A 24,363-nucleotide genomic window follows, 5' to 3' on the forward strand; every position below is an offset into this window, starting at 1 on the left:
AGAAACAGACACAATACATTTCATCACTTGAGGCTAGAAACCATCGCCCAGGAATGGAAAGAGGGAGAGTGTGATCAAATAGCAAGTGATGAAATGGTTTCATGTGGATGTTGTGTTCATCTGCCCAACGCCTTGGTTCAGTGTGAAAAGATCGAAATGGTTTAGATCAAGGTCTAAAAGAATCATCCTGACCTTTCCCTTGGCATCACCAAGGTACATTCATAACCTCTTTAAAATAAAAGAAGAAGCACACTCTTCCTCTGATGAATGAAAAGTGGGAATTAGAAGCAATAAGGACCTTTGTTCAGTTCAGTACACGCAGGGTTTCACTGTTTTACTTGGCTGGAGTGAGGTAACATTAGCAGACTGCTGTATAACTGACATCACTGTGTCAGAGAGAGACTCTTTTCTACTGACGGTGCTGTAGGAGACATTTCAGTGGTTCATCAGCTACTAAACACTCCCCTGTGTTCACCAGCTGTTCTCTAACCTTGTCGACCCAAACGATGATTAGAGCTGCCTAAAAACAACAGTTGTGGCAACAGTAGACACAGTTCTGCAAAGGTTAGAGTCTCACATTAAAAATGGATAAATCGTCATTATGTTCTTTCATTCATCCATTCATCTACAGCCTCCCCCATCCAGCCTCCTTACTGTGACCACCTACCCAGGGGGGTGTGGGAGAGTTGAGGGGAAGGTGAGTGATAGTCCACACAATATTCTTCAAATGATGCCAAATGTAAACTTCATAGTCAGAGTTATTGCCCAGATGTGGGGGGTACAGTGGTTTTATTTGAGACTGAGGGGGCTCACAGTGTCCTAATACATCTGAACAACTTAGGAGCCCATAATTATCATAGGTAGGTGCACACTGACACTACTGTACGCAAACTGGGTCCAGCCTTCACGGTCTTCTCCCACACACACACCAACAGGCAGTGCCATTTTACTTCTCTCTTTGATAGACACAGTAAACCCTTTCTGAGGCCGGTGAAACGCTGTCTGTTTACAGCTGCTACATGACTGTCACTACAAAAGAAAAACAAAACCCTGGCTGAATAATAATGAGACCTGGCCGCCTTTGAACAGATATATTCTGAATTAATCATAATTAGCCCAAATGAAATCTTTCAACATGTTGCATTTTCTCCCTCCCTCCATGCAGCTAATCTCCCTCCCTGCCTTCCACTCTCCATCTGTTTCTGAGAAGGCAAAGTCATTGAAGAAAAATAAAATCATTTGGCTGTCCTTAATGTGTTTTGATTTTCCCATTAGCAACCCAGTCATTCTTCCTCACGTAGGCATGAGCATAATTAGTGTCTTTCATCTGCATAAATTTGGCCTCTGAACCACGAGAATATCGATCAGGCTCACGAGCACAGCCGTACCTGCAAATGATGAAGTCTACAGTGGCTGCTGATGTTTTCCTTCGGTTCATCACAAACACATTAACGGTGTAAACTCCAGCTGCAGCTCTGTATGTTTCTCTGCTTTATCTGGTCACGTTTCTTCTCCTTGTGAAATGTCCAAACCTGAGATGTCATTTTACAGCAGCAGCACAATGAGTGTAAAAAATGCAGTTTTCATCATCCTCTTAGTATTCATGCTTCCACATTAGCCAGCATGGGATAATTGGGAGCCACAGAAAATCTCTCTGCTCACTTACTCAGGACTGGGCATTTTAGATGCAAGGAGAGGATGGAGGATTCGTCCTGTTACACAGCCTGTATCTGTGCATTAATGGGAACATTTCATGTACATGGTACAGTACACTGCACACGCTGCATTCTCTGAACAAAATTAAATATGCTGAGCTGATTTTTCAAATGGATTTGATGAAGGTAAAAGCTGAAGTTCAGTGATACAAACACAAGCAGGAGAAAAAAACTAAGTGGTAAATGGACTGTGTTTATAAAGTGCTTTACTGACCCACTCACACACACATTCATACAGCAGTTGGATTTACACACACACACTGATGCTTCATCAGGAGCAATCTGGACTTTACTACTGCAGGAAATCACAACCAGCTCCATGTATCAATCCCCACCACACTGCTAAAGCTTCATGTACTGTATGAGAAGGGACTGGTGGTGATGCTGGGGAATAAGGGCAGCTATTAAAGGGAAATGCTTCATGACGATGGAAGGATCCTAAGACATGAAAGCAGGAAAACACTGTGATGCCAGGGAATGGCAGACATGACGGGGGGGGGGGGTGAAACAGAAGGTCATGAGAGTGAACTGATTATACCGAGTGATGCATGATATGATAAATATAATATATATAGAAATATTCAGAGCAAAATGACGTGCTGTATTTCTTTATAATATTTACGTATTGTTTGATTATTTCTGAGTGTATTGGTGGATCTTTAGAGCTTAGCTGTGAAGAAATGTTTGCTGATTGTGGGACTCGGACGTGGAGCGCGTGGCCTACCTGGTGTGGATGTGACGGCTGGCTGCTGGTCTCTGAGGATGAGACGGACGCTTTTCAGATGAGCACAGCTGATTACACGGAGACAGCCGGAGACTTCCGGGTGATGATCGGGTGTTGTCTGCGGTGGCAGCACAGGTGTGCGCAGGAGAGCGGGTTTAGCTTCCTGGTCCTTCCTGGTGAAACCAGCTGCAGTAGCTGAATCTCGGCCGGACAGAGGCGGATACTGTGTCTGAGACGGATCGCGGTTTATTTGGACCTGAGGTCTAGAGAGCAGGAGATCTGGCTGGTCTGTTGGACCGCCGCTGCACGCGGCCAGGTGAGCGCACCTACGCCGGCCGCCGGAGATTTGGGTGCGATCTCCTCCGCCATAATGGTGCTGGATCCAAAACCTCCAGCAGAGGATCGGGATCAGAGTCAGACATCCGCTGAACCACAACAGCGACGAGCGCAGAGGTACAGAGCCACACCTGACGGCAGCAGAGAGCAGATTTAAAATTTGACGGCAACAACGTGATTGGCTGAATGAAACCGCGGCGAAATCTGATTGGTTACCGCCCACAGTCAGCTGATTAGAAGACGCGGGAAAGACAGGGAGGGAGACCTTTGAATGAATGAGTGCACAACACGTCTGAGTGACTCTGGACCTGTGTTGGCGGAGGAACAGACACCTGAAGGACGCCAGGAGTCCTCCCCTGGTCTGCAGCCTCCTGCCTCCCACAGTGAGTACCTGAAACAGTGTTAAAGTGTGCAGCCTGGAAGGCTGACTGCATGTTTCCAACAGTTTAAAGAGATCATAATATTAATGGGCTGATTTAGAGTGAGGATACAGTGCTGATCATGTTGGAGGTGATCCTAACATCTGCCTGCCCCCCAGTATCTGGAACAAAGTCTCCAAAAGGAATTAGGGAACTTCTCAAACTTTTAATTGTGAGTAAGGAGTGCAGTGAGTGTGTGCCAGGAAATGAGATACTGAATGTTTCAGCAGCTCCCAGCCTTCTTAGACTTCATATAATGCTATGTTTGTATGGACACCTGTGAAATGTAATGCAAAGCTCAGCCATGAACTTCACCTTCACAAAGACAATAATGTTCAGTCTGGAGGATTGATGTCTCTGTTAGTGTGGAGACGTGTCTCTGATGTTTCATCCATTTACAAACATGAAGGGGGGAAATATTAACATGGATACAGCTTCACTGATGTACTGGACTGGACTGGACTGGACTGGACTGGTGTACCTAGTAAAGTACACAGTAGAGTGAATGATGAAGATGACTGGTTGCCTCAGTCAGTCTGCTCAGGCTGTTTGTTGTTGTAAAACAGATTTCCTGTTAAATATGATCTAATGATCTAATAATGAGAGGTGTACATGTACTGCCTGTTCAGTCAGACAGTTCTGTTACACTGTATTTCATCTTTCTGCACAGTTTTGCTCTTGTTTCAAAGCTTTGGATGATGACACAAACTAAGATAATCACTCAGATCAGGAAGTGTGGCAGCTGTGGTTACTGCGTTTTCATTTTAATAAATACTCCACTCTTCAATGCCTTACCTACCATTATAGGAAATATACTCCATCCAGTTACAGCACAGTTTCCACCATCTCTCTGTTTCCACCATCTCTCTGTTTCCACCATCCCTCTGTTTCCACCATCTCTCTGTTTCCACCATCTCTCTGTTTCCACCATCTCTCTGTTTCCTCCAAAATCCTTCTGTTTCCACCATCCCTCTGTTTCCACCATCTCTCTGTTTCCACCATCCCTCTGTTTCCACCATCTCTCTGTTTCCACCATCTCTCTGTTTCCACCATCCCTCTGTTTCCACCATCTCTCTGTTTCCACCATCTCTCTGTTTCCACCATCTCTCTGTTTCCAGCAGTTAGCTGGTTTGTCAACATGTCTATCTTCTAACAGCAGACTCCTCCTCAGTGGTTCACCTCCTTGGTTTTAAAGGTCACCACAGAGGAGCCTTTTAAAAAGCATCAATACTGGGTTAGAAATACAAAGTTTTCTGCCCTGAAGAAGACTAGTTTCAGCTGTTGGTGTTCATCCACAATAGACTATTTTCTAGTCAACACAGCACAACAGGGACCTTAGCAGTTTACCCAAACAAGGAATTACTGCAGTTGTGAAAGTCTAGCAGTTTGGCCAATTTAAAGTTTGAAGGTAAAACATAATTGGAGTGACTTCTCGCTCAGAGGGACGCTCCCAAACTGCATTTGAATAACAAGAGCCTGATCTGTCTGCCATTCGTTCACTGAATCCTCCTTTGTCTTTTCTGAACCTCATGAAGAGCGCTGTAGTAATGAAAACACATCATCCAAACATCAGTGACAGTGTGAATCAGAGTTAACGGAAGAATCAGTCGTGAGAACAGCAATTTCCCTCCTCACACCAGCAGCACAGAGGCCCCTGTCAGCTGAATAACAATCATATCTGGAGTTGAAACAGAATGTGCTTTTGTGTGCTTCCAGGAGAAAGTAACCTTTGAAAGGGCGTCTTTAAAAGAAGCAGCTTTACACCATGCATGCCCACATGGTGGGAAAGAGACACCAGATGAGATCTGACGGGTAAAAGCATTTGGGCCCAAAGGGACAGGGAGTCTGCAGGGATGTTCCTCTGTGATGAGGGAAAGTGGCACTTGAAAAAAACAGGCTGTGTATGGTATTGATTGTCCATCACTCTCTACCTCCTGCTCAGCCTTTGTTACTTGGAACATCACAGGGGCCACAAACGGGAAGGGATAAATGGAGGAAAATCACAGCATTAAGTCCTTATGCCTTCAAACGCCACAACACCTTCTGACAAAATTCAGGGTTTTCAGAAGCCCCTACCAAAGAAAATAACAGGTGGAGGAGGGCTGCTTTTTCTTACGTGGAATGTAGTTTAGTTTCACAGCTGCTGAGGACCGAGCTGCAGAGTTACAGCTGGATTCATCTTATGCTTCATCGTGGTTGTTTGCATTTAAATGAACAGCGAGATGCTACAGTGAGCCTTGTTATTGATGTGAATGGATCAATAGTGGAGTGTATGTGCTTATCAGAAAATGATGTGTGATTAATATCTAATATCAGACCTCTGAAAGCTCAGTGATACTTCACTGTAACAGGAACACAGAGGACATTTACAGGGAACTGTTTTCATCAGCGGAGCTCTGAGGTACAGAGTATGAGGTACATGGTCTATGGTTACAATGACATGATATAACTGAGTATAGTGTGTGTGTGTGTGTGTGTGTGTGTGTGTGTGTGTGTGTTCTGCTGGCACGGATGTGATTCCAACTCTGTTCTTCATCTCTCTGTGTCTCTGTCTTCCAGAAGTAAGAAGGCTGAAACTCATCTGCTCTTTAACACAATCAATGTTCCAACTAATTCCCAAACATGAGACATTTTTCTGCAGTGCGCGGTTTTTCGTCCACCTGTGCCCCCGCCTTTCTGTGCGCGAACCCGCCGCATGCGCCCGCGCCGCGCGCGTCGCTCCCCGTGAATCCTGATGATGTACGGAGCCGCAGAGCTGGGTGGCATCGCCCGGTGCCCGGTGCCTGACTGAAGCAGGAAGTCCACTACGAGTACTGCGTGTGAGGGGGTGCAGCGCTCCTCACATCAGGACAGACAGTCCATCATTATCACAACCCTGCCTCTTTACCGGGCACAGCTCATTGAGGACATTCAGCAGGTAGCTCGGACTGCGCTCTCTGCTTCCTACTTTTAGCTCTCTGCACACAGCCTCGTTTTAGGACACATATTTTCTGGTGCGTCAAAGCTGCGCGGTTTGGAGTTTTCTCACCATTTATATCTGCAGGGAATTTCTCTGCAGACGCTGAGAGTGTGTTTTATTTGCCCTCATTAACACACTCCCCACACTCAGGACTGACACAGGAAGCCTGTAGTGTAGAAAGATCGGTGTGTTAGTTGTGGTCAGGGTGTGCGGGATGGAGAGGGTAAGACTGTGTGAAGCGCACAGCAGTCAGACAGGACTAGACCGGAAATGATGTGTTTAAACGTACAAATTAAAAGCACAGGTGACTGAGCGATTAACGAACAAGATCCATATGAATCAGAGCGAAAAAGGCGCTAATGAGGATGGTAAAGATCCAAATGTTATGTACGAGAATCACGTGATAAGTTAACATATGGTAATGATACAATGGGCGACTTGAACTGAATCAATACAGGCACACTATCAACCAATCAGACCCACTGACACCAGGTTATTAGTTAGATACAGGAAGTGCAGGTTTAACAGCTGAGTCGTGTCCTTCGCTGTGAACCGTGTGTTTCCTCTTCAGTTTGCTCCTCGTGCTCTCGCCCTTCAGCCCCGTGTCGCTGTATTTTTCTCGTTAACAGCAACATACCACAAAATAACATTTATTATTTTCAGCGCTCCACTGAAAACGCAGTCATGTCTGCAGTGCTCTGATTTACTTCTGGAGGCGAAAAATCACACATCTAAGTCCATAAACCAGGGCTTTTATTGTGATAGTCGTTCCCGGAAGCTGCGGTTGTACTGCCTTCATCTTGATGCTGGTCCCCTGCAGTGACGAGGAGAAGTGTCGATCGGAGACTCGCCACCTGGCGATGCGAGTTTTCTGAGTTGTGAGGCGTCTCCAGGTGTTAGTCTGATCCAGCAGCTGTCCCACCTCATTAACCCGCGCCTTCTCTTCCTCTCTCCACACACAGATTCACTGAAACCATCATGTCTGACTTTCCGTGGTAAGAACGGGATGCTCGCTGCGTGAAAAGGCGACGGATGGATGTGTGTGTCCATTCCAGGGCGCACTGGAATAATACAGTGAACTGACCGAGGATCAGTGCTCTGCTCGCCTCTTTCGTCTGGAGTTCACCCTCTGGAATTCTTCCATTTACTGCTGGGAGCGTGGAACATTTCTCTCTCGGCTTTGAGACCTGCTATGTGTCTGGTGTGGAAAATACCTGGTGGAAGGTGTGCAGCGGGATCCAGCCTGGGAGGACAGGACATCTGCAACTGATAAAGCTCCGTTTCTTCTTCTTGTTCTTTTTCTCTCTGATCTGTGCGTAATGTACGTGGAATGAAAACAGAGGATGGATATAATCTGGGAAATACTGATCATTCTTCAAGCCAATTTTATTGTCTGCATATCAGGTGAGTTATGGGCGTCGTTGTGGGCAGGTGCGTCAAACTTGAATGAATTCTGCTTCAGCGTTTCCTAACAGTCTGCGGGCTGAGGTTGGGCTTTGGTTTGTGGAGATAAAACCCACCAATCCACAAGGACTGCTGCTCAGAGCGCAGGGTGCCAGGTGCAAATAAAGCTGCTAAATGTCCTGCAGGTAGTGTTGGTGGTGGATGTTTTCCTGCTGTGTTAATCTTCGGTTAGATGTGGAGTCAGTGTGTGACCCACGACAGGCGCGGTGTAGCTTCCAGAGCTGGATGCGGATTCTGACGCACGCCTGACCTGGGTGGGCTGCTGTAACGCAGACCACAGTGAACCTTTGGGATTCACTGTGAGCTTTTTGTTGCTCCACATCACATGTTGTCCGTTTGGCTCTCTCGCGTCCTCTCCGCTTTCACTCTGATATTAGATGAAGCAGCTGTGCGCACCGGTGAGCGCAGCACTCTGCGGTGTGACGGGCGGATGCGGCGGTGTAGGTCATGCCGTTAAAACGGCTTCTGTGTGCGTGTGAACCTTCAGCACCGAGCCTGTGACTGGAGCGATATGCTCCTCACTTTATTTTGCTTTGCTGGACACATGACTTTGATTTCACGGGGTTCACTTTGGTTTCACTTTGGTGTGTTAAAACTACACCTTCCCCTAAAAACAGACACGGAAGAGTGTCGTGAAAACGTGACCACAGTCTGACCCATTTCCAAAGCAGATTGTGAAAATGTGTCTTTAACATAGACTCCAGTCACCACAGAGATGAGTCTTCCAGAAGAAGCTCCTCCCTGGGCCTTCAGCTCGTCAGGAAGGAGAAGGAGTTTATGTGACATCCACCCTGAGCCGGTGGCCTGGCCAAACCCTCCAGCTTTAACTGGTTGGACCATAAGAAGCCACCCAGGAACAAGATGACTGAGTTTGAATACAAGCAGAAAAAGCTTCTCCTCTCTCCTTCACTGTGGCATTAACACCATTAATCTACATACAGCTCAGTCCTGTTAGATCCAGCTTCCATCACAATGGACGTCCGATATTATCGGCTTCAGCCAATGGAAATGCACAATTTAAGATTCTGACTCTGACCTTGTAGCTAAGAGAGACTGGATTTATTTGTTTATCTGTGCAGTCGTTGGCAGTGAGAGGAGGTTGTGGGTGTGAACCTGCCGGCTGTCTGCGCTCTCTCTGTGTGGAGGTCGTGTGTGTGTGTGTGTGGTGTGGTGTGTGGGTGTGTGTGTGTGTGTGTGTGGGTTCTCTCTGGGTACTCCAGCTTCCTCCCACAGTCCAAACCCATGCAGGTTAGATGAGCTGGTGAGCAGTAACGATTGTCAGCCTGCAGTAAACCTGTCCAGGTGAGACTGGCTCCGGGCCGCGGCAGCAGCATAGCTAATAAATGAATGGATGGGGTTCATGTGTTTGTGGATGTGTAGATGCTACTCTCAGGACTTCACATCCATTCTGATTTTAAAGTGGAGCCTGTCAGTGAGGTCTCATATTGGACTGTCTGAGGACTGACCTGGCTCCCTGCTCAGTCAGAGCCGTGTGTGTGCTGGTAGTCAGGAAGACTTGCAGACATGCTGCGACTCTTCACGCTCAGTGTTAGAAAGCTGTGGTGCGTTTGCTGACCTTTAGCCCTGTGTGTCATCTGTACTTGGTGTGTGAGTCACATGCAGCAGTGAAAATATTCTCTTGATGATGCTTGGGATTGTGAAAGTGTGAGCACTTTGATATCAGCGATTTCTGTTGGAACAAAGCTCATCTATCTATGGACGTCATCTTAAACTCCAGGTTTATAGTCTGGATTATGGACATGATGTCTCCTTAGTGCCATGACTTTAATCTGTGATGTCAAGAGGTGAAGCTTGGCATCGCTCCAATGACTGAGACTAAAGCACTGGCACTGTGGCTCTCCATCAGACAAAATGGAGACAACTGCCCAGCAGTCGATGAGTCTCTCGCAAGTTCTAGAGTTCTGTTCGTGTCTCTGTCTCTATCACACTGAACTGAAACGTGTGTGTATCGTGTCTGTGTATTCAGTCAGAGGCCACTTCCATATATTTAGAGGTGTGGAGGAAACCAGCTGCAGCTGGATTGGTGAGACTGAACCACAACAGTTCAGCCAGTAAACCTCAGTGAGCCTGCACAGTGCTGAGAGGAAGTGTAGAGTTGGGCTCCATTACTCTGTATATCAACAACACCTTTCACACAGACATTTCCATTTTTGTTTTCCACATTTTTTGGTTCCTTCTCTCCTTTAGTTGAACACTGATAGTAGAGAGAGGAGGCTGACATGCTGGTTTTCCAAACCAGACTCTGTGTTAATGGTACGCACCGAACCAGGTGAGCCACTGGAGCACCACATTCAGTCAATATGTGGCTCCAGGGAAGACTGATCAGAGGGTTATCCACAGTAACAGGACTTTATTTATGGATGGAAATGCTGCCGTCAACTTTAGTGTTTAATGCTTGCAACACCACAAGTAGAATTCACCTCTGTTGTTTTGGGGTGGAGGCACCAGACAGATATTAATGTTCAGTAGAGTCAGCTTCATCTGCTCTGCAAAAAAGAAGGTATTCAAGAAAGTGAAGTTGAAGAAAATAGAACTAACTTTGTCTTAACAAGAAATTCCAGCTCATACAGTAACTAGCTGCAGTGGTTTGCATAATCTCTCAGCAGAGGAACAAGACTTTTGTCTGTCTTGATTTGTTTTTAAGATTGAAGAATCTTAGGAGATGACACTAATTAACGACGGTTCATCTATTTTTAGTGTTGTCAGGCTCTGCACTCATCATGTTTCCATGACTGTAGTAAGAATCTGAATCTTTCTCCCAGTGTAGATTTGTATGCTAGTGTACTGCATGGCAGATTTTCAGTTCAGTTTACAGCGTGGAGTCTCAGCTCTCAAGCTTCATACTACATTTCCATTTGTCACCATTTTTACTCCCTCTCCCCTTTTTGCCAAGTATCAGTGGAGAAACAATTGTGGATGTAATCCCCTGTTTTCTTACAATTATTCATAATTAATTTGAGTGAACACTGGTTTCTTTAGGTTACAGGAAGCACAGGGGCTTATGGGAAATGATGTGGGTCTTTTTTTAGGCTGAGTTCATGTTCTATCAGTGCTTCCAGCAGAGAAAGAGAAGAGTAATCATCTTGACTATGGTGTCATTCCATTATGGATCGCTAATTATAAACCATAGTTCCATGGTTATTTTACAGCAGTGCTTTGATGTTACACATGGCTCCATACTGCACGCTGGAAGTTGAACCTCCTCCTCAGCCTCTGCATTAATTCACACTGCCTGCTTCATCCATGTCATCTTCATCTGATCACTTGACTGTCATTTGTGGTTTATTTAACTGTAGAACAATAGACAGGAGCCGCAGGACTTTAGGTTTAATACACTGCTTATTCTTTCATACAATCTAATAATAGCCTGATGGAGGAAGCCTCATGTTTGATGCATGTTGATGGTTTTCCATATATCTGCCTACACAGTCCCACAGAGGCAGTATGTACAGATGATAAATATACAGCAGTATAATGGATGTAAAGCAGGAGTGTATTAAAGCCAGCACAGTGCCCTGGGGCAGAAGTAAAGTGTCGGGCCCCTGTTGTCCCCCAGGTTTTGCTGCTATTCTAAAAATTACAAACTTCCTTTACGGCAGTTACACATCTTCATTTTTACCGACCAACTGAAAACAAAAACACTACCTGCCCCAGGTTTGTTGAGGCGATTACCATTAAACACCATTAACTAAAAATACATGAATAGATGTTGTCTGTCTTAAAGAATAAATACAACCAGAAAACATTTAGCTTTACTTTGTTCTCGTTGTCGTTTTGAGCAGTAATTTACCTCTAATCACAGACAGGATAAAACGATGCCAGTCATTTGGCCAAAAGTCCAACAGTTAACTTGTTGCTGACAAGTGTAGCTCACTGCACCGTCTGGTTTGTAGAATGGCTTTAGCTCAGATAGGTCAACAGTTACAGCATATATGAAAATGATGTGATCTAACTGGCTGATCTCTGGCTCACCTGTATGCTCCATTACTTCTCAGTTTTTAGAGATAGATTCTTTTTTTATTGTGCTTGTATGTATTAGATAAACTGCAGAGACAGTGGGCATGGGGCTTTCAGGTGCCAGGCCAAATAGTCTTTTTGAAGAGCAATTATGTGCAATAATCAGCATCATTTATTGGCAGTGATTTAGTCCTAGCTTGAACTACTTGATGATTAGACTCAGTTTTCTGGTTTTGTAGTTTGAGGAGATATGTCTTTAATGCCCACAATTATTGACTAAACTGTCTACCATTATAAAAGTAATTACTCTGCCTTTAGGCTGGATTTTACTCTAACGACCAAATCAAAGATCAGAGATTCACAGCACTCAGATACACAGAAGAGTCCGTCTGTTTCACATATTCCAGAGGAAAAAAGAAAGCGTATTGATTTTCAGTGGAGTCCAGTTGTGGTGAGATCTATAAAGACTTGTTGTGTGTGCTCTTATACAGTTTATTTCTTTGATGGCAAAAGGCCAGAGTGAGAATATATTGTCGTAGTGCTGTGTTATAGCAGACATTTTCACCTCTCCTCCATTACAGTATCTTTTCTCCTGCAGTATTTGTTTGCTTCCTCAGCCCGGAAGTGCTCGAGAAGCCATTTCTAAACAGGATTTGACATTATGTGCCAGGTAAACAGTTTTGTCTGCTGTTCTCCGTCTGTTCAGAGAAATGCCTTTTTTTACTTTTTCACTCCTCAGCTTTGACTTAGCATATTCTCAGCAGAAACCTCCCTTTCCCCACACTGTGACAGATTGGTATGAAAGGACAGATTCTCCTTTTTCTCTCTGCTGCTCTGTTTAATGCTTCTCTAAGAACAAGTGGAGAAATACAGATGGACCCAGATGATTCTGTTTTTTATTTTACATTAGATATCTTGTTTGAAAGGTTCTGCTTGCTGGGATAACAGATTACACCTTTAAGATAAACACAGTTTTAAGACTCCATACAAGAGTAAATATGTTGGCGTCCATCTTGTTTCTCAGTGTCTGTCTGTCTTTGTCCATGAACCAGAAGCCTCCAGACGGACACACAGTCACTGCAGTGCTTCATGATTTCACTTTACTGTGTCTCAGCACCTTTCAGATATGTGATATATGATATACGTATGTTCCAAACTGAATGTGAAGCAGCTTCCTGTAGCTAAGCACCGAAGCTTTGAACCAGCTGTTGATATTTTCAAGAAGCAACTCAAAACTTATTTTTACAGTCTTGATTTTAAATTAATTCATCTTTTATTTGAGGTTAGATTTATATTATTTTGTAGTTTTTTTTATCTCAAAGCTGCTCTTACTACTATCAGTTGTTTTTACTGCCAGTGTCATTTTTAATCTCTCTATGATCTTACCTCTTTTTATCTCTTCAGGATTTTACTGCCTTATTCTCTTTTATTGCCTTAATGTGTCTCGTCTTTAAACATCTGTCATTTTCTTTTAATATGTTTTTTTGTAAAGCACTTTGAGCCTGTGTAAATACAGTTTATTATTATTATTATTATTATTATTATTATTATTATTATTATTATCAACAACAAATCAGATACAAATAATGTGTTTGTCATCCCTCAATAGTTTCTGGCTTGTCACTGTGGATCTTTATTAGGAACAATAAATATGTTGTTTAATTTGGACCATTTTCAGCAGCAGATGAAGATGTGTGTGTGTGTGTGTGTGTGTGTGTGTGGAGTTATTCATTCTAAGAAAAATTCTGAATAACATCAACTTAACTTTTAATGCATCATGTAGTGTATTATGTTCATGATGGTGGATTAATTTACAACAATCACATGTTGAATCAAATTGTATTTAATTGTTTAAGATTTTATTATTGGACATTTTTTGTACCTTTATGTTCTGACATGAAACCTGTTTAATCTGTTTGACGTGTGGACTGTGTCTCAAAATGAAGACTTGAGACTTGATTTGACCTGATTCACTGAGATAAGACTCCCTGAGGACTGAACATAAAAACATACAAGTCTCAGGTTTCACTGTGAAAACATCCTGCAGTAATAAGAGATTTGGTGTATTTATTAGTTTTTATTTGTTTGATTTTTAAGTGAATGATGTTGAAGTTGAGTCTGACTTGAAACAGAAAAGTTTCCTGCTCTGTGTGAGACGCTCTAATAAAATCTTGGTGTCTGTCTGTGTCAGACTGTACGACATCAGGACGAGGCTGTCAGACTGTGATGAGTACGATGTGAATCTAAGTGCTTCAATGGAAATAGACAAAAGGACTGATATGAAAAAGAGACATCATTTGTGCAGTGAAGCAATAAAGTTTCTGCCAGAGGTCCATGGATTTCTGTCAGTGTGTGTGTACAGGTGTGTGTGTTTTGTTCATTCTTTTAAAATGCTGCTCAGAGCATTTTGTGTGTCTTCATATTCTGAGCAGTTGATTTGCTGTTGTTGTAGCAACAGTCTCATTGTGAGAATTTGGTCATAAATTTCCACGTCTCACAAACCTCTGTTCTCGTCTCAGATATTCCAAACTCACAGCGTGTGAACGCTCCTCTAGACTTTAAAGCAACAGGAAGAGCAGGCCTCGCTCAGCCTTGCACCTTGGGTGCTTGGTTATTAGGTCAGTCTTTCAGAAGACTCGGTGCCATGCAAACAAAACTATGAACAGAAAATGATCAACAACATTCAGCAACATTCAGAAAGACTTGCAGTTTGCTACTGAAGACTTGAGATTTGTCCCAAAAGACCTGAAAACAATTATGAGCAGCAGTTAAAAAAAAAAAAAAAGTGCATGTCTGTGTATTTACCCTGCTCTACGTCTGTATATTCTTCTTTTCATTTTGCTGTGTTCAGGATGTTACTGGGCTTTAGGCAGCGAAGCCTCAGCCAATAGCAGTGCACAGGACATGAGGGCGGGCCTCTATGAAGACGTAGTGACAGGTTCCATGGCTGTCTCTGTCCCTGTCTCCGTCCCTGTCCTCGCTCTCTGTCACTGTCATGAATGTAGAAAGAGCTGCAGGTCTGTCTGTGTGGCACCTGCCTGCACAAGTGTGTGAAGGTGTTCTTCATTCTCTCTCCAGCTCAAACATTGCTGCTCCTTCTCTGGAGCCGGGGAGGAGGGGCCATCTTTGAATGTTGACAAATCCTGCGTATTGTACCTTTAAAGAAATTAACTAGCAGGTACTGTGAATGTTGTAGAACTGGCTTAATTTCTTGTATGGTCCCTAGAGGAAAGCCGACAGCCTGCAAACACTCCTCTTAAATAATGACTATGTGCTAATGCTAATTTATCATGCAGCACAAAAACACAGTGCAGTTCTCTGCACACAGCTCTGATCAGTTTTCTGTTTTTTTGCTGATCATAAAGATAAACTCTTCTTGTTGTTGGCTCTTGTGTTGCAGCAGTGTTACTTTAGCACAGCTGTTTATGTCGACTGTCTGTCTGTCTGTCTGTCTGTCTGTCTGTCTCTTGTTCCAGCCTGTTTAGAAGCTGGGATTTCAGCTGTTAAACCTCTTTTTACCAATCTGTGCATTTCCTTTGTGTCCTTTGGGGCCAATGCTAATATGGAATTTTAGCTTGCAGAACAGGTTTGATGGAAGTGTGCAAAGTTTCTAAAATGTAATATATTCTTCAGCAGAAGTAGCATTGAAATTGCAAAGGCAGTAATGAAGTCCCCACCTCATGCATTACTTGAAATTTTCAAAACAAGCTGTGCAAGCCAAGTGTTGGCTCCAAGGCAAAGTATTATCAACACCTGATTGCTGCCAGGGACAGAGGCCCATTAGTGGCTCTGCTTCCCCTGCTGAACCGCATTCTGTGAGCAACTGTGACCACTGCAGATAATCACACGTTACCTTCAGAGAAAAACGTGGCTGCGGGGAAGCTTAGAAATTTAAATGGGATGATGAAATCACTGGATTGGGCCTTTGGTGTGTTCGTGACAACAACACGTGTCCCCCTCAGCCAGCCATATGCCACCAAGCAAAGATCCATGTTACCAGAGACGCCTGCAATCAGTCCCTCCTCTGCTCTGATTGGATGGGTCTCATGTTGTAAACCCCAGTAGCACATGGCGCCTGCAGTGTGTTTCTGTTTGAATCTCTACCCATACACTCCTACATGGCTATCTGCTCTGCTGCCCTTGTGCTTCGCCTGTGAACAAGCAATATCCATCCATCCAAACCGCTTGAGGGTTGCAGAGGAAGGGGAGCCGGAGCCAGGGCAAGAGGCTGGGTACACCTTGGACAGGTCACCAGTCTGTCCCCGGGCCAACATGTGGAGACAAACCATTCACACTCACTCCCACCAGTGAACGTCACCTGTGTTTGGACTGTGGCAGGAAGCTGGAGAACACACACACAGGGAAAGATGCAGACTCCACACACAAACATCTGACTCCTGTCATCAGGTTTTCAGATTGACAAGAAACAGTTTTGAGTGGTAGCCTTATTAATGTTTACAACATGTAGCTACAACTTGAAGATGAGACGAGCAGCATCAAATATGTTGAAGAAATATGTATCTGACACACTGAAATATGAGACTTTAACATTAGAGACTTAAACCTTTTAACTTGATAAGTTGTACTGAGTACCAGGATGCAGTATGTATGCAAGTACTGAACACTTGTTTCACCTTAACTTTCTTCGAGCCTTGAGTCTTTGCTGACATTAATAAATGCAGGTAGCTGCAGCTCATAAAGAGGTCTCAGCAAATTTTCCAACAAATGACAAACTGCTTGACATTTAGTCTGTGTGCACAGTAAATATGTCTGCATGGCTGATGTGTGACCCTCCCTTCACCTGCAGCAGTTTTAGCTCCTCCAGCAGGAAAACACTGTCCTCAGTAAAAACTGACAGAATTGGCCTTCAGATAAATAACTGTACCTGTTTACATCCTCCTGACCTACTGACCTCCTCTGGTCATGCTAATAATGACTGCACTTGACTGCATCTAATGGAGGAAGCATAATGTTGTTGTGGCGCCTCAGGGAGGAGGCTGAAGTGTCTGAAATGACTCGAATGAGTGTGTAATGTGTAATGCCGGTCTCCTCAGGTCTATGAAGCATTTTTGCATCTTTCAACTTCTTGTTGTTTTTCAAACCCACACCTGCACCTGGTTCCAGTGAAAAAGCTCCGATAATCCAGCTTTCAGTACCAAACTGCAGTTATCAACGAGCTGAGGGACATAATGAGGCATTTAGCAGCTGAAGTGTCAGACATTTTCATCAGGAGTTGGTGGAGATCAAGTGAACATCAGATTTAAGATGGGCAGCTGGACTGAAACATGACTCCAAACTAATGCTAATGTTGCTTTCTGCTGATGTTTAAATAGCATAACATGTTATCAGACAGTTGCCTATTTACTCTTATAAGGTGCTAATATGTCAAAGTTGCAGCTTGTTGACGCCAAAAAAAATCATTTTACCCAAGTAGTCGTTTCTCAAACTTCACCTGATATTCACCAAATTTTTAAATATAGGAACAATAATTTAGATATTGTATGAGGACTTGTGGGTTGAATGTATCCAACCAAATGCTACAATTATGTGACTTAAAGGGTTAAAGATTATGGTTCATTTCAGTACTGAATGGATGGTGGAGAGAAGAAGTCCTGACAAGTATATATATATATAAACGTGCATGAACATACGTGCATGTGTGAGCGTGACCATCGTGCCCAAGAAGCTATAGCTCATCACATCTGCTGCTCAGGAATCTGAAGTCTATCAGCCAGCTGGAGTGAAACGACCTCCACGCCAGCTGTAATTTACCACAGGGAGATGGGCTGGGGAGTGTGTATGTGTATGTGTGTGTATGTGTGTACTTGTGAGGGATTGACTCAGTCAGAAGAGCAAAATGATTAAGTCTGTGACGAGGACTGGCAGAGAAAGAGGGACAGGAGGATGGAAGGAAGACAGCGGCCGCCGTGCCACTGCTGATATTTCGGCGTCCTGCTGCAGGTGGACAGTTATTTAGTTTTTGTGAGAACCAATCAGAATAAAGGCTCTGCCTGCTGTGTATATCAGCACCAGCCAAGCGCCCCAATTCACTCCCCATCACACACACAGGCTCTGTCAGGGAAGCCAAATCTCCAGCTGCTAATCTGATAATCCTGGGCAGATGTGTGTCCTGCAACAGGAACAGGAACAGGAATAGGAGTAGGAGCAGTGTGTGTTTGTGTGTGGGAGACGGGGAGTAAGGGAGTGTGTTTTACAGTAAGTGGGTGGGTGATACAGAGACACAGAGAGCTGGTGTTTATCCAGGCTTTCTCCTCTCTTTCTGTGATAGTCACTGTTTGTTTTGCCGTGTCACCGGTCCTTCTGGAATAATCTGCAGCCAGCGTTTACTCAGTCTGCTGAGAGACCAACACAGTGGAGGCGCTGTGTTTGGTCAGTTCTGAAATCTCCAAAAAGCTGGCATTATCTCCTTGTTGTAAATAGTATATGGTCCTGAGTGAGTTTTATTTCTAGTGTTTAAACCCAATCAGATCTGTGTCAGTGTCAGATTTCCATCTGGGATAAACATTCATAAATCCTTATGGAAAATATATCAAAAGGATCATAATTTAGACTCGAGTATTTAAATGTGTTTGTGTGTGTTCATCCATGGCTACAGTGTCAACAGGACTAATGCAGGATCCTCTGATCCTCTGATATTAAGTTTAAACATGGTCAGAATAGAAGGAGAGTGAAGCTGCCTTCACACAGTGTTGGCTCAATGAGCAGAGCAGACTTGTTAATGATGTGACTGGGGAGCAGTAATGCTTTATTCCAGGATGGTTAGCCCATGTTAGCCTCGTCCACAGCAGATTAATAGTCTAAATGACTCTTAAAGCGTTTTCTATCTGTAGCAGTCATCACAGCAGATGTATAGACAGCTAGCTTGGTTAGCTGCCATGTTTTCCTAGATGTATCTGTTAGCAACAATAGCTAATGAAATTACTTTCTATTGGACTCAGTGAGACTTAAGCCTTATTTTGGAAAGCTGCAGGCTGACCTTATGTCTGTTTTCCTGTAGTCAGTGGTTCCTGAATATGGCACACAGTGCACAGTTAGCACGGCACACAGTCAGATGATGACGTTTTCTTTTAACACTAAGTTTACGTGGCAGCACATAACAACATATGGCTGTTATAGCCCTACATACAGGTAACAACACAGACTATTTCAAACTATGTAACTGTTCTCGTCTTCATGAAAGATGTACATGTTTATTACATACGCCAAATGATGGTGTTCTGAGGAGCCGGACCTGCTGAATAAAATGGATGAAAACTGTAGTGTGGGTTTAAGCAGCATGAGTGTGGTACTTAATGCAGTTACATAACAGACCATGCAGCGGTGGGTCTACTGTTAGCCCTATTTGTTTTTTACTTACTAAAGATAAGTAGGTGTAAGTGGGTGATGACTTTTATCTTTAGGCAGACAAACCCAGTGTCGGTATCAGTCACACCTGTATGAACATCTTCACTAGTCTTTATGTTTTACTTCAAAGCTGAGAAAACTAAAAAAGAGTGAGTGAGTTTAGATGCATCTGAAGTTGCTCCTGTTCTGTGGTAAATAATGGTTGAATGACTGAGCATGGTTAACTGTGAGGGCACTGCAGCAGACTCTGCACAGCAGCTAATCTGGGCTCTGTGTGCTGAGACAGAGCTGACTGTAGTGGAGCTGTTACACATTGTGGTAAGTACAGCATCTAGTCGCTGGCGCAGGTACACAGGGTTTTATGGCTTTCAGCTCAATAGGATCAGAGGCCAGACAGGACAAAGGTACTCACCTCCTTTAAACCCCCTCAATTATTGATGGGTGCTACCTTTTCTCTGCCTCACCTCTCCTTTCTCCAGCTCTTTGAGCACAAACACAGTAATGGATTTCTTCTTTTTTCAGCTCTCAGACGAGAGAACACAGTGACAAAGTTTTAGGGATGAGAAGTGGGACAGAGTGGAGGAGGTGGGCAAACAGAGGGAGAGAGTGTTCCTGTCAGAGTCACAGGCCGATCGGGTGTGATCAGTGATCCCTAAACACTTAGCCACTTCTCTGTGACTCTCCTCAATTCACCCCTGACACCATCCAGATAAGACGAGTAAAAGAACACCGCACTGTTGACCCAACTTTGCCTATTAGGGATGAAACAGCCTGTTTGTCCTGTCTGATACTGGAGCATGTGTTCAAGGTTCTCTGTGACATTTTGGGCTGAGGAGACTAATTAAATCCACTGATTGAAGGTTTCAATAATGATGACCAGTCTGTTTTCCTGCCTGAAGTCCTGTTTGCTTTAAAACAGAGACACAGTGTCCTATAGGTTCCTAAAGGGACATGTTGAAGCCTGGGTTTAGGTTTGCCGGTTGCTGCTATCTCAGTGTTTGTTTTGGATCCAGAAAACTTGGGCAAAGAGAGTCAGAGAGCTCTGTCTCTGTTTTGAAGTCTGAGAGAGCTGTCAGTCAAATAAACCCAACCCCAAAACACACCACTCATAAAGCTTTCTTATCTCCAAAATACATTTCCAAACTGCCTCTGAAAAGCACACAAGAAGAAGTGAAATTAGCAGTTCACTAACTTCAGGTGGGAAAAAATGCTCATTTTGACTGGGGATTTTCTCAGTTGTTTGCGTCTTTGCAGCATCATCCTGGCAGCGTTACATGTCTTCTGTGACTCTGGACAAACTCTGTCAGGTCTAAGAAATGAACCAGGATAAGGCTTCTATTAGCATAAAGTCAGATTTCCAACTATAGTTCTCTGCCAGTTATGGAGAGAAGAGAGAGTCTGTGAACAACAGAGGCATCGAGCATGAAGCTGAACTTTACGCTTAAGCTTTGCTTCAAAGCTCCCTTGATATGTGACGTCCTCTGCAGCAGGCATTGTTTGCTACAGTCGCTACAATAGGAAAACCACAAGAAACATCTCAGCAACTTTTACTGAGATTTATCATTTCATCTGCAAAGAATCACAAAAGCTAAAGCCTAGCTATCGCTAAACTACATTTATTCACTGATTATTTTCTATAGTAGCTGTTATCTGTCATTCAGAAGTATCCATTTTGATAAACTGCCAGTCCTGGTAATTCAGCTGAATGAGGCAGCAGTGAAATTCATTCATGATGGAGAATGACTAGAATAACTAGTAGGTGGTCTATATTAATACATATTAATGTAATGAACTATTAAATAAAGTAATTTTTTTTACACAAACTGGTCAAAGTGGATGAGAAAGCTTGTGTTGTGCAGTGACTTCTCTGGTTAAAGTTTTGGGTTTGCCTCAGTAGCATACTGCCCACACTTTAGTTTGGAATCCAATTGGTACGGTTTGATTCAGTCTTCAGGGCCCAGATCTTTCACTCTGTCACACAGAGGTAACTATGCCACACACACACACACACACACACACACAGCTGGGGCTATTAAAGACAGACACCAATAGGAGCTTGGTGAGAGATAATTGTCTCATAAGTCAGTAAGCACAGCTGTTGGCAAGGTCAAGTTTCATTTATGGACGCACGTCACCACTCACAGTTTGGTCTCTGTGTCTTCCTCCCTCTCTGAGCCTGTCCTGTACCTGTCTGGACCCTGTCACTCCCTCCATCCTTCCCTCCCTCTCTCTTTCTGCATGGTTGGGCTTCAGGATTGCTTGTGCCCTTCAATGAATATTAATGGAAGAGTTTTGATATTATATGAAAATGAACTGTTTATTTACAGAGCTCTCTCTCTCTCCCTCTCTCTCTCTCCCTTGGCTTTATGGGAGGTTTAGCGGGGGCTGGCTGAACGCTACCAGACTCCCAAGTATTAGGATGAAATAGGCCGGTGCTGTGCTAAATAGGATTCAGGTCAGTAAGAGGCTGTGGCCAACCAGATCTGTCATACGGCTTTAGAGGAACTTTCTTTCAAAACAGCACTACAGCAGAGCACGGCATTGTTTGGAACCAGGAGATGAATGGAGGAGGTTTCGAGTGCTCCTGAGTTTGTTTTAGTGGTGCAGGTACTTCAGCTTCGGTTTGGCTGGTTCTGCCAAGTCTCTGAAGTATGTATTTATTAGTCAAGAGGCAGAGAGCAGGCTCCAGCTTTGACTGATTGACTGTCAGAGAAAAAAGAAGTGCTCACATTCCTCACTGAAGCCAAAGCAGCGATATGGAAGATAAAAGCCTGTGAAACCTTGTATCTGATCAGTTCAACAAGGAAAGGAAGGATGGAACATATTAAAGAAAAAAATGAGATACAGAACAGAAGAGAGGAAAGAAGAGGGATGAAAATAAGGACATAACATGATTTAATATATCAGAGAATATGTCAAAAAAGCACAAAAGGAAACAAGAAAATCAAGTGAGGAGGCCAGAGGGAGATTAGAGGGATAAAGAAGGAAAAGAGGAAGGAAGGAAAACACGGCACGGGGAAAAAATATTCCGATTATGTATTTAATGCAACTAAAGACATAAAGTAATAAGAACAGAGGGAAGAAAAATGAAATCTAAAAACAGAGAAGCAGAAGGAAGTAATAATCAAAGATGTAAGGAGGCACTGAAATACGAACTGATCAAATTAGGCACAGATGAAACTGAAATGGAAAAAATGACTTATATTAGAAGAAAAGTATAAATGGAAGATGGAAAAATGTGTTTACATTTACATATATTTAATGTATGTACAGCAACCAAGACAGAAGTCACAGAGGGAGGAAGCACAGAGGTGGTGCAGTACTGTTAAAAAATCCTTTGTCATGGAGTCAGAGCTGTGTCCTATAACACAGCAGCCATGTTGTCAGTCAGCGCCTGTTCCTCCACCTTTTACACAGACACAGATCCTCCTCTGCTGGTTTAAATACAGAACCCACACCTCTGACTCTTATACAGCATGGAGAGGAAATAAAGGGAAAATCAGAAAAGAGGGAATGAACAGTGGAGAGAAAGAGGATTTTACTGATGTATTCAGAGGAAGCATGAAGGAAAATAAAGAGAAATGGGATAAGATGGAAAGAAATAAAGAAGGATGATGAAAAGTCACAAAGGGAGGGATAGGAAAAAAAAAATAAGAAAAGAAAAATCCAAAACAGAGTGAAAGTGAAGGGAGGAGCTGTACATAGTAAGATGCTGGATGAATGTAGTGGAGATGAATGTGTAATGTTTCACACTGTAGAGGAGAAAAGTTGTTTTTGAAAATTGAAATGAGGGAATTTTACAAGTCGCCTCCTCAGTCCAGTGATACGGTCTTTATTTAATGAGGCTTCGCTGACTGAGCTAGTTGAACAAGCAGATGATTGAAACACAAAGTACACGTCTACACTGGGTCCAGTCCTGGAATCTATAGTTTGGAAAGAAGTGACAGGAGGAGCAGACTCATGTGATGAGCCTCTGAGCTGCTGTACGTAGAGTCAGGACGTGAACAGCTCAGAGCCGACAGATGCTGAAGCTGCAGGTTTAACATCAGTGTTCAAACTGTGGTTTGTCTCATTGATTCTCTGATTGTTCATTGTTTTGTGGGTAATTCAGCTGATTAGATCACTCCACTGTGTCTGCTGGGACGAGCTCACATGGCTTTCACTGAACATACCTGCTGACCCAACGTGTTGGGTTAACACAGTCTCTGTAGCCGGCTGATGTGTCTGCATGTAAACTCAGTGACAAACCAGACTCTACAAAGTCCCATTCTCAAACCAAAACAATGTGTTTTTATTTCTCAGAAACTGATGTATTTTTACTGAGAACATTACTGTTGGAGTCGAGAGACCTCTGAAAAATGACAACAAACATCAGTGTCTTTCTAATTTTTTTTAAGAAGCTGGAACAGAATCTAAGAGCATCCGTTCTGAGAGCGGCACATTACGTCATGTGACTTACTGTAACTCATTTCCAAGTATATGGCAGCATTTTAAAATGAGTCTGATCAGTGCACAGCATTCACTCACCTCACACATTAGTTAACTGTCAGTCTTTTATTGTACTGAGCCTATACCGTCTAGCTAACAGCTCTGGGTCCCTATAAAATGGAGACTGGTGATCCATCAACCCCTCCCTCCTCTGTCCCACCTCCTACACCCTCTGTCTGTGTTACCCTTTATAGATTGGAGGCATTTCCTTTCTGCTGATGTCAGGGAGTGTGTTTTGGGACCAGGAAATGGGACAGTGCTTGTTACGCTGCTTTGCACTTCATTCTCTGTCTGTCTCTGTTCTGATGAACCACAGGAAGTGATTATGTCTCATCAGCTGGCTCACAGTTGCTACCACTTCCTCCTCCAGTGATGACAGAAGCCCACAGGATTATATGGAGGCCGGAGTGTGCCACTTTAATTACTACAGACTTTTTCTGTGTTAGAATAATAAATCAATCAATTAATACATTGATTCATTTTAAAAACATAATTGATGAAATAAATTTGCATTTAAATGATGCATTAAAAACCATAAGAGTCCCTGTAACATCTGGCCAATCAGAGCTCCTGCTGCTGCTGCACTGTGGCTGGTTTTTAGGTCACACTCTCAGGGCTTCGTTTTCCTGACACAGGAAATGCAAACGAAGCAAAATGTTGAGGCGCAACGTTGGTGACCACACAAACCAGGAGCAACAAGGTGGAGATACAGAGATACAGGTCTCAGAGAGAGAGAAAGTTCATCTCCATCGATGACCTCAGGTCCCTAATAATAATAATAATAATAATAATAATAATATCACCCAGACATGCTGTTAATCTGTCAGTGGCAGAGATGACAGATATATTATAGTTGTGCAAACAACAGGTTACAGGCAAATGAATTTCAGCTGTGCAGTTCAGCAGCACACTGAC

The 24,363-nt window shown here is 43.5% G+C and overlaps 1 protein-coding gene across 1 annotated transcript in view; it reads left to right on the forward strand.

Annotated features, from left to right (window-relative positions):
- Positions 1–5,937: 5,937 nt before the first annotated feature.
- Positions 5,938–24,363, forward strand: part of ca10a (carbonic anhydrase Xa) — a 168,207-nt gene continuing 149,781 nt past the window's right edge. Inside the window, exons 1-2 of the mRNA XM_018688391.2 lie at positions 5,938–6,111; positions 7,116–7,557. Coding sequence (XP_018543907.1) covers positions 7,497–7,557 — 61 coding nt within the window. The 5' untranslated portion in view covers positions 5,938–6,111; positions 7,116–7,496. The remainder of the gene's footprint in view (positions 6,112–7,115; positions 7,558–24,363) is intronic.

Source organism: Lates calcarifer, linkage group LG23, assembly GCF_001640805.2.
Source record: "Lates calcarifer isolate ASB-BC8 linkage group LG23, TLL_Latcal_v3, whole genome shotgun sequence".
In the NCBI taxonomy this organism is placed as follows: domain Eukaryota; kingdom Metazoa; phylum Chordata; class Actinopteri; family Centropomidae; genus Lates; species Lates calcarifer.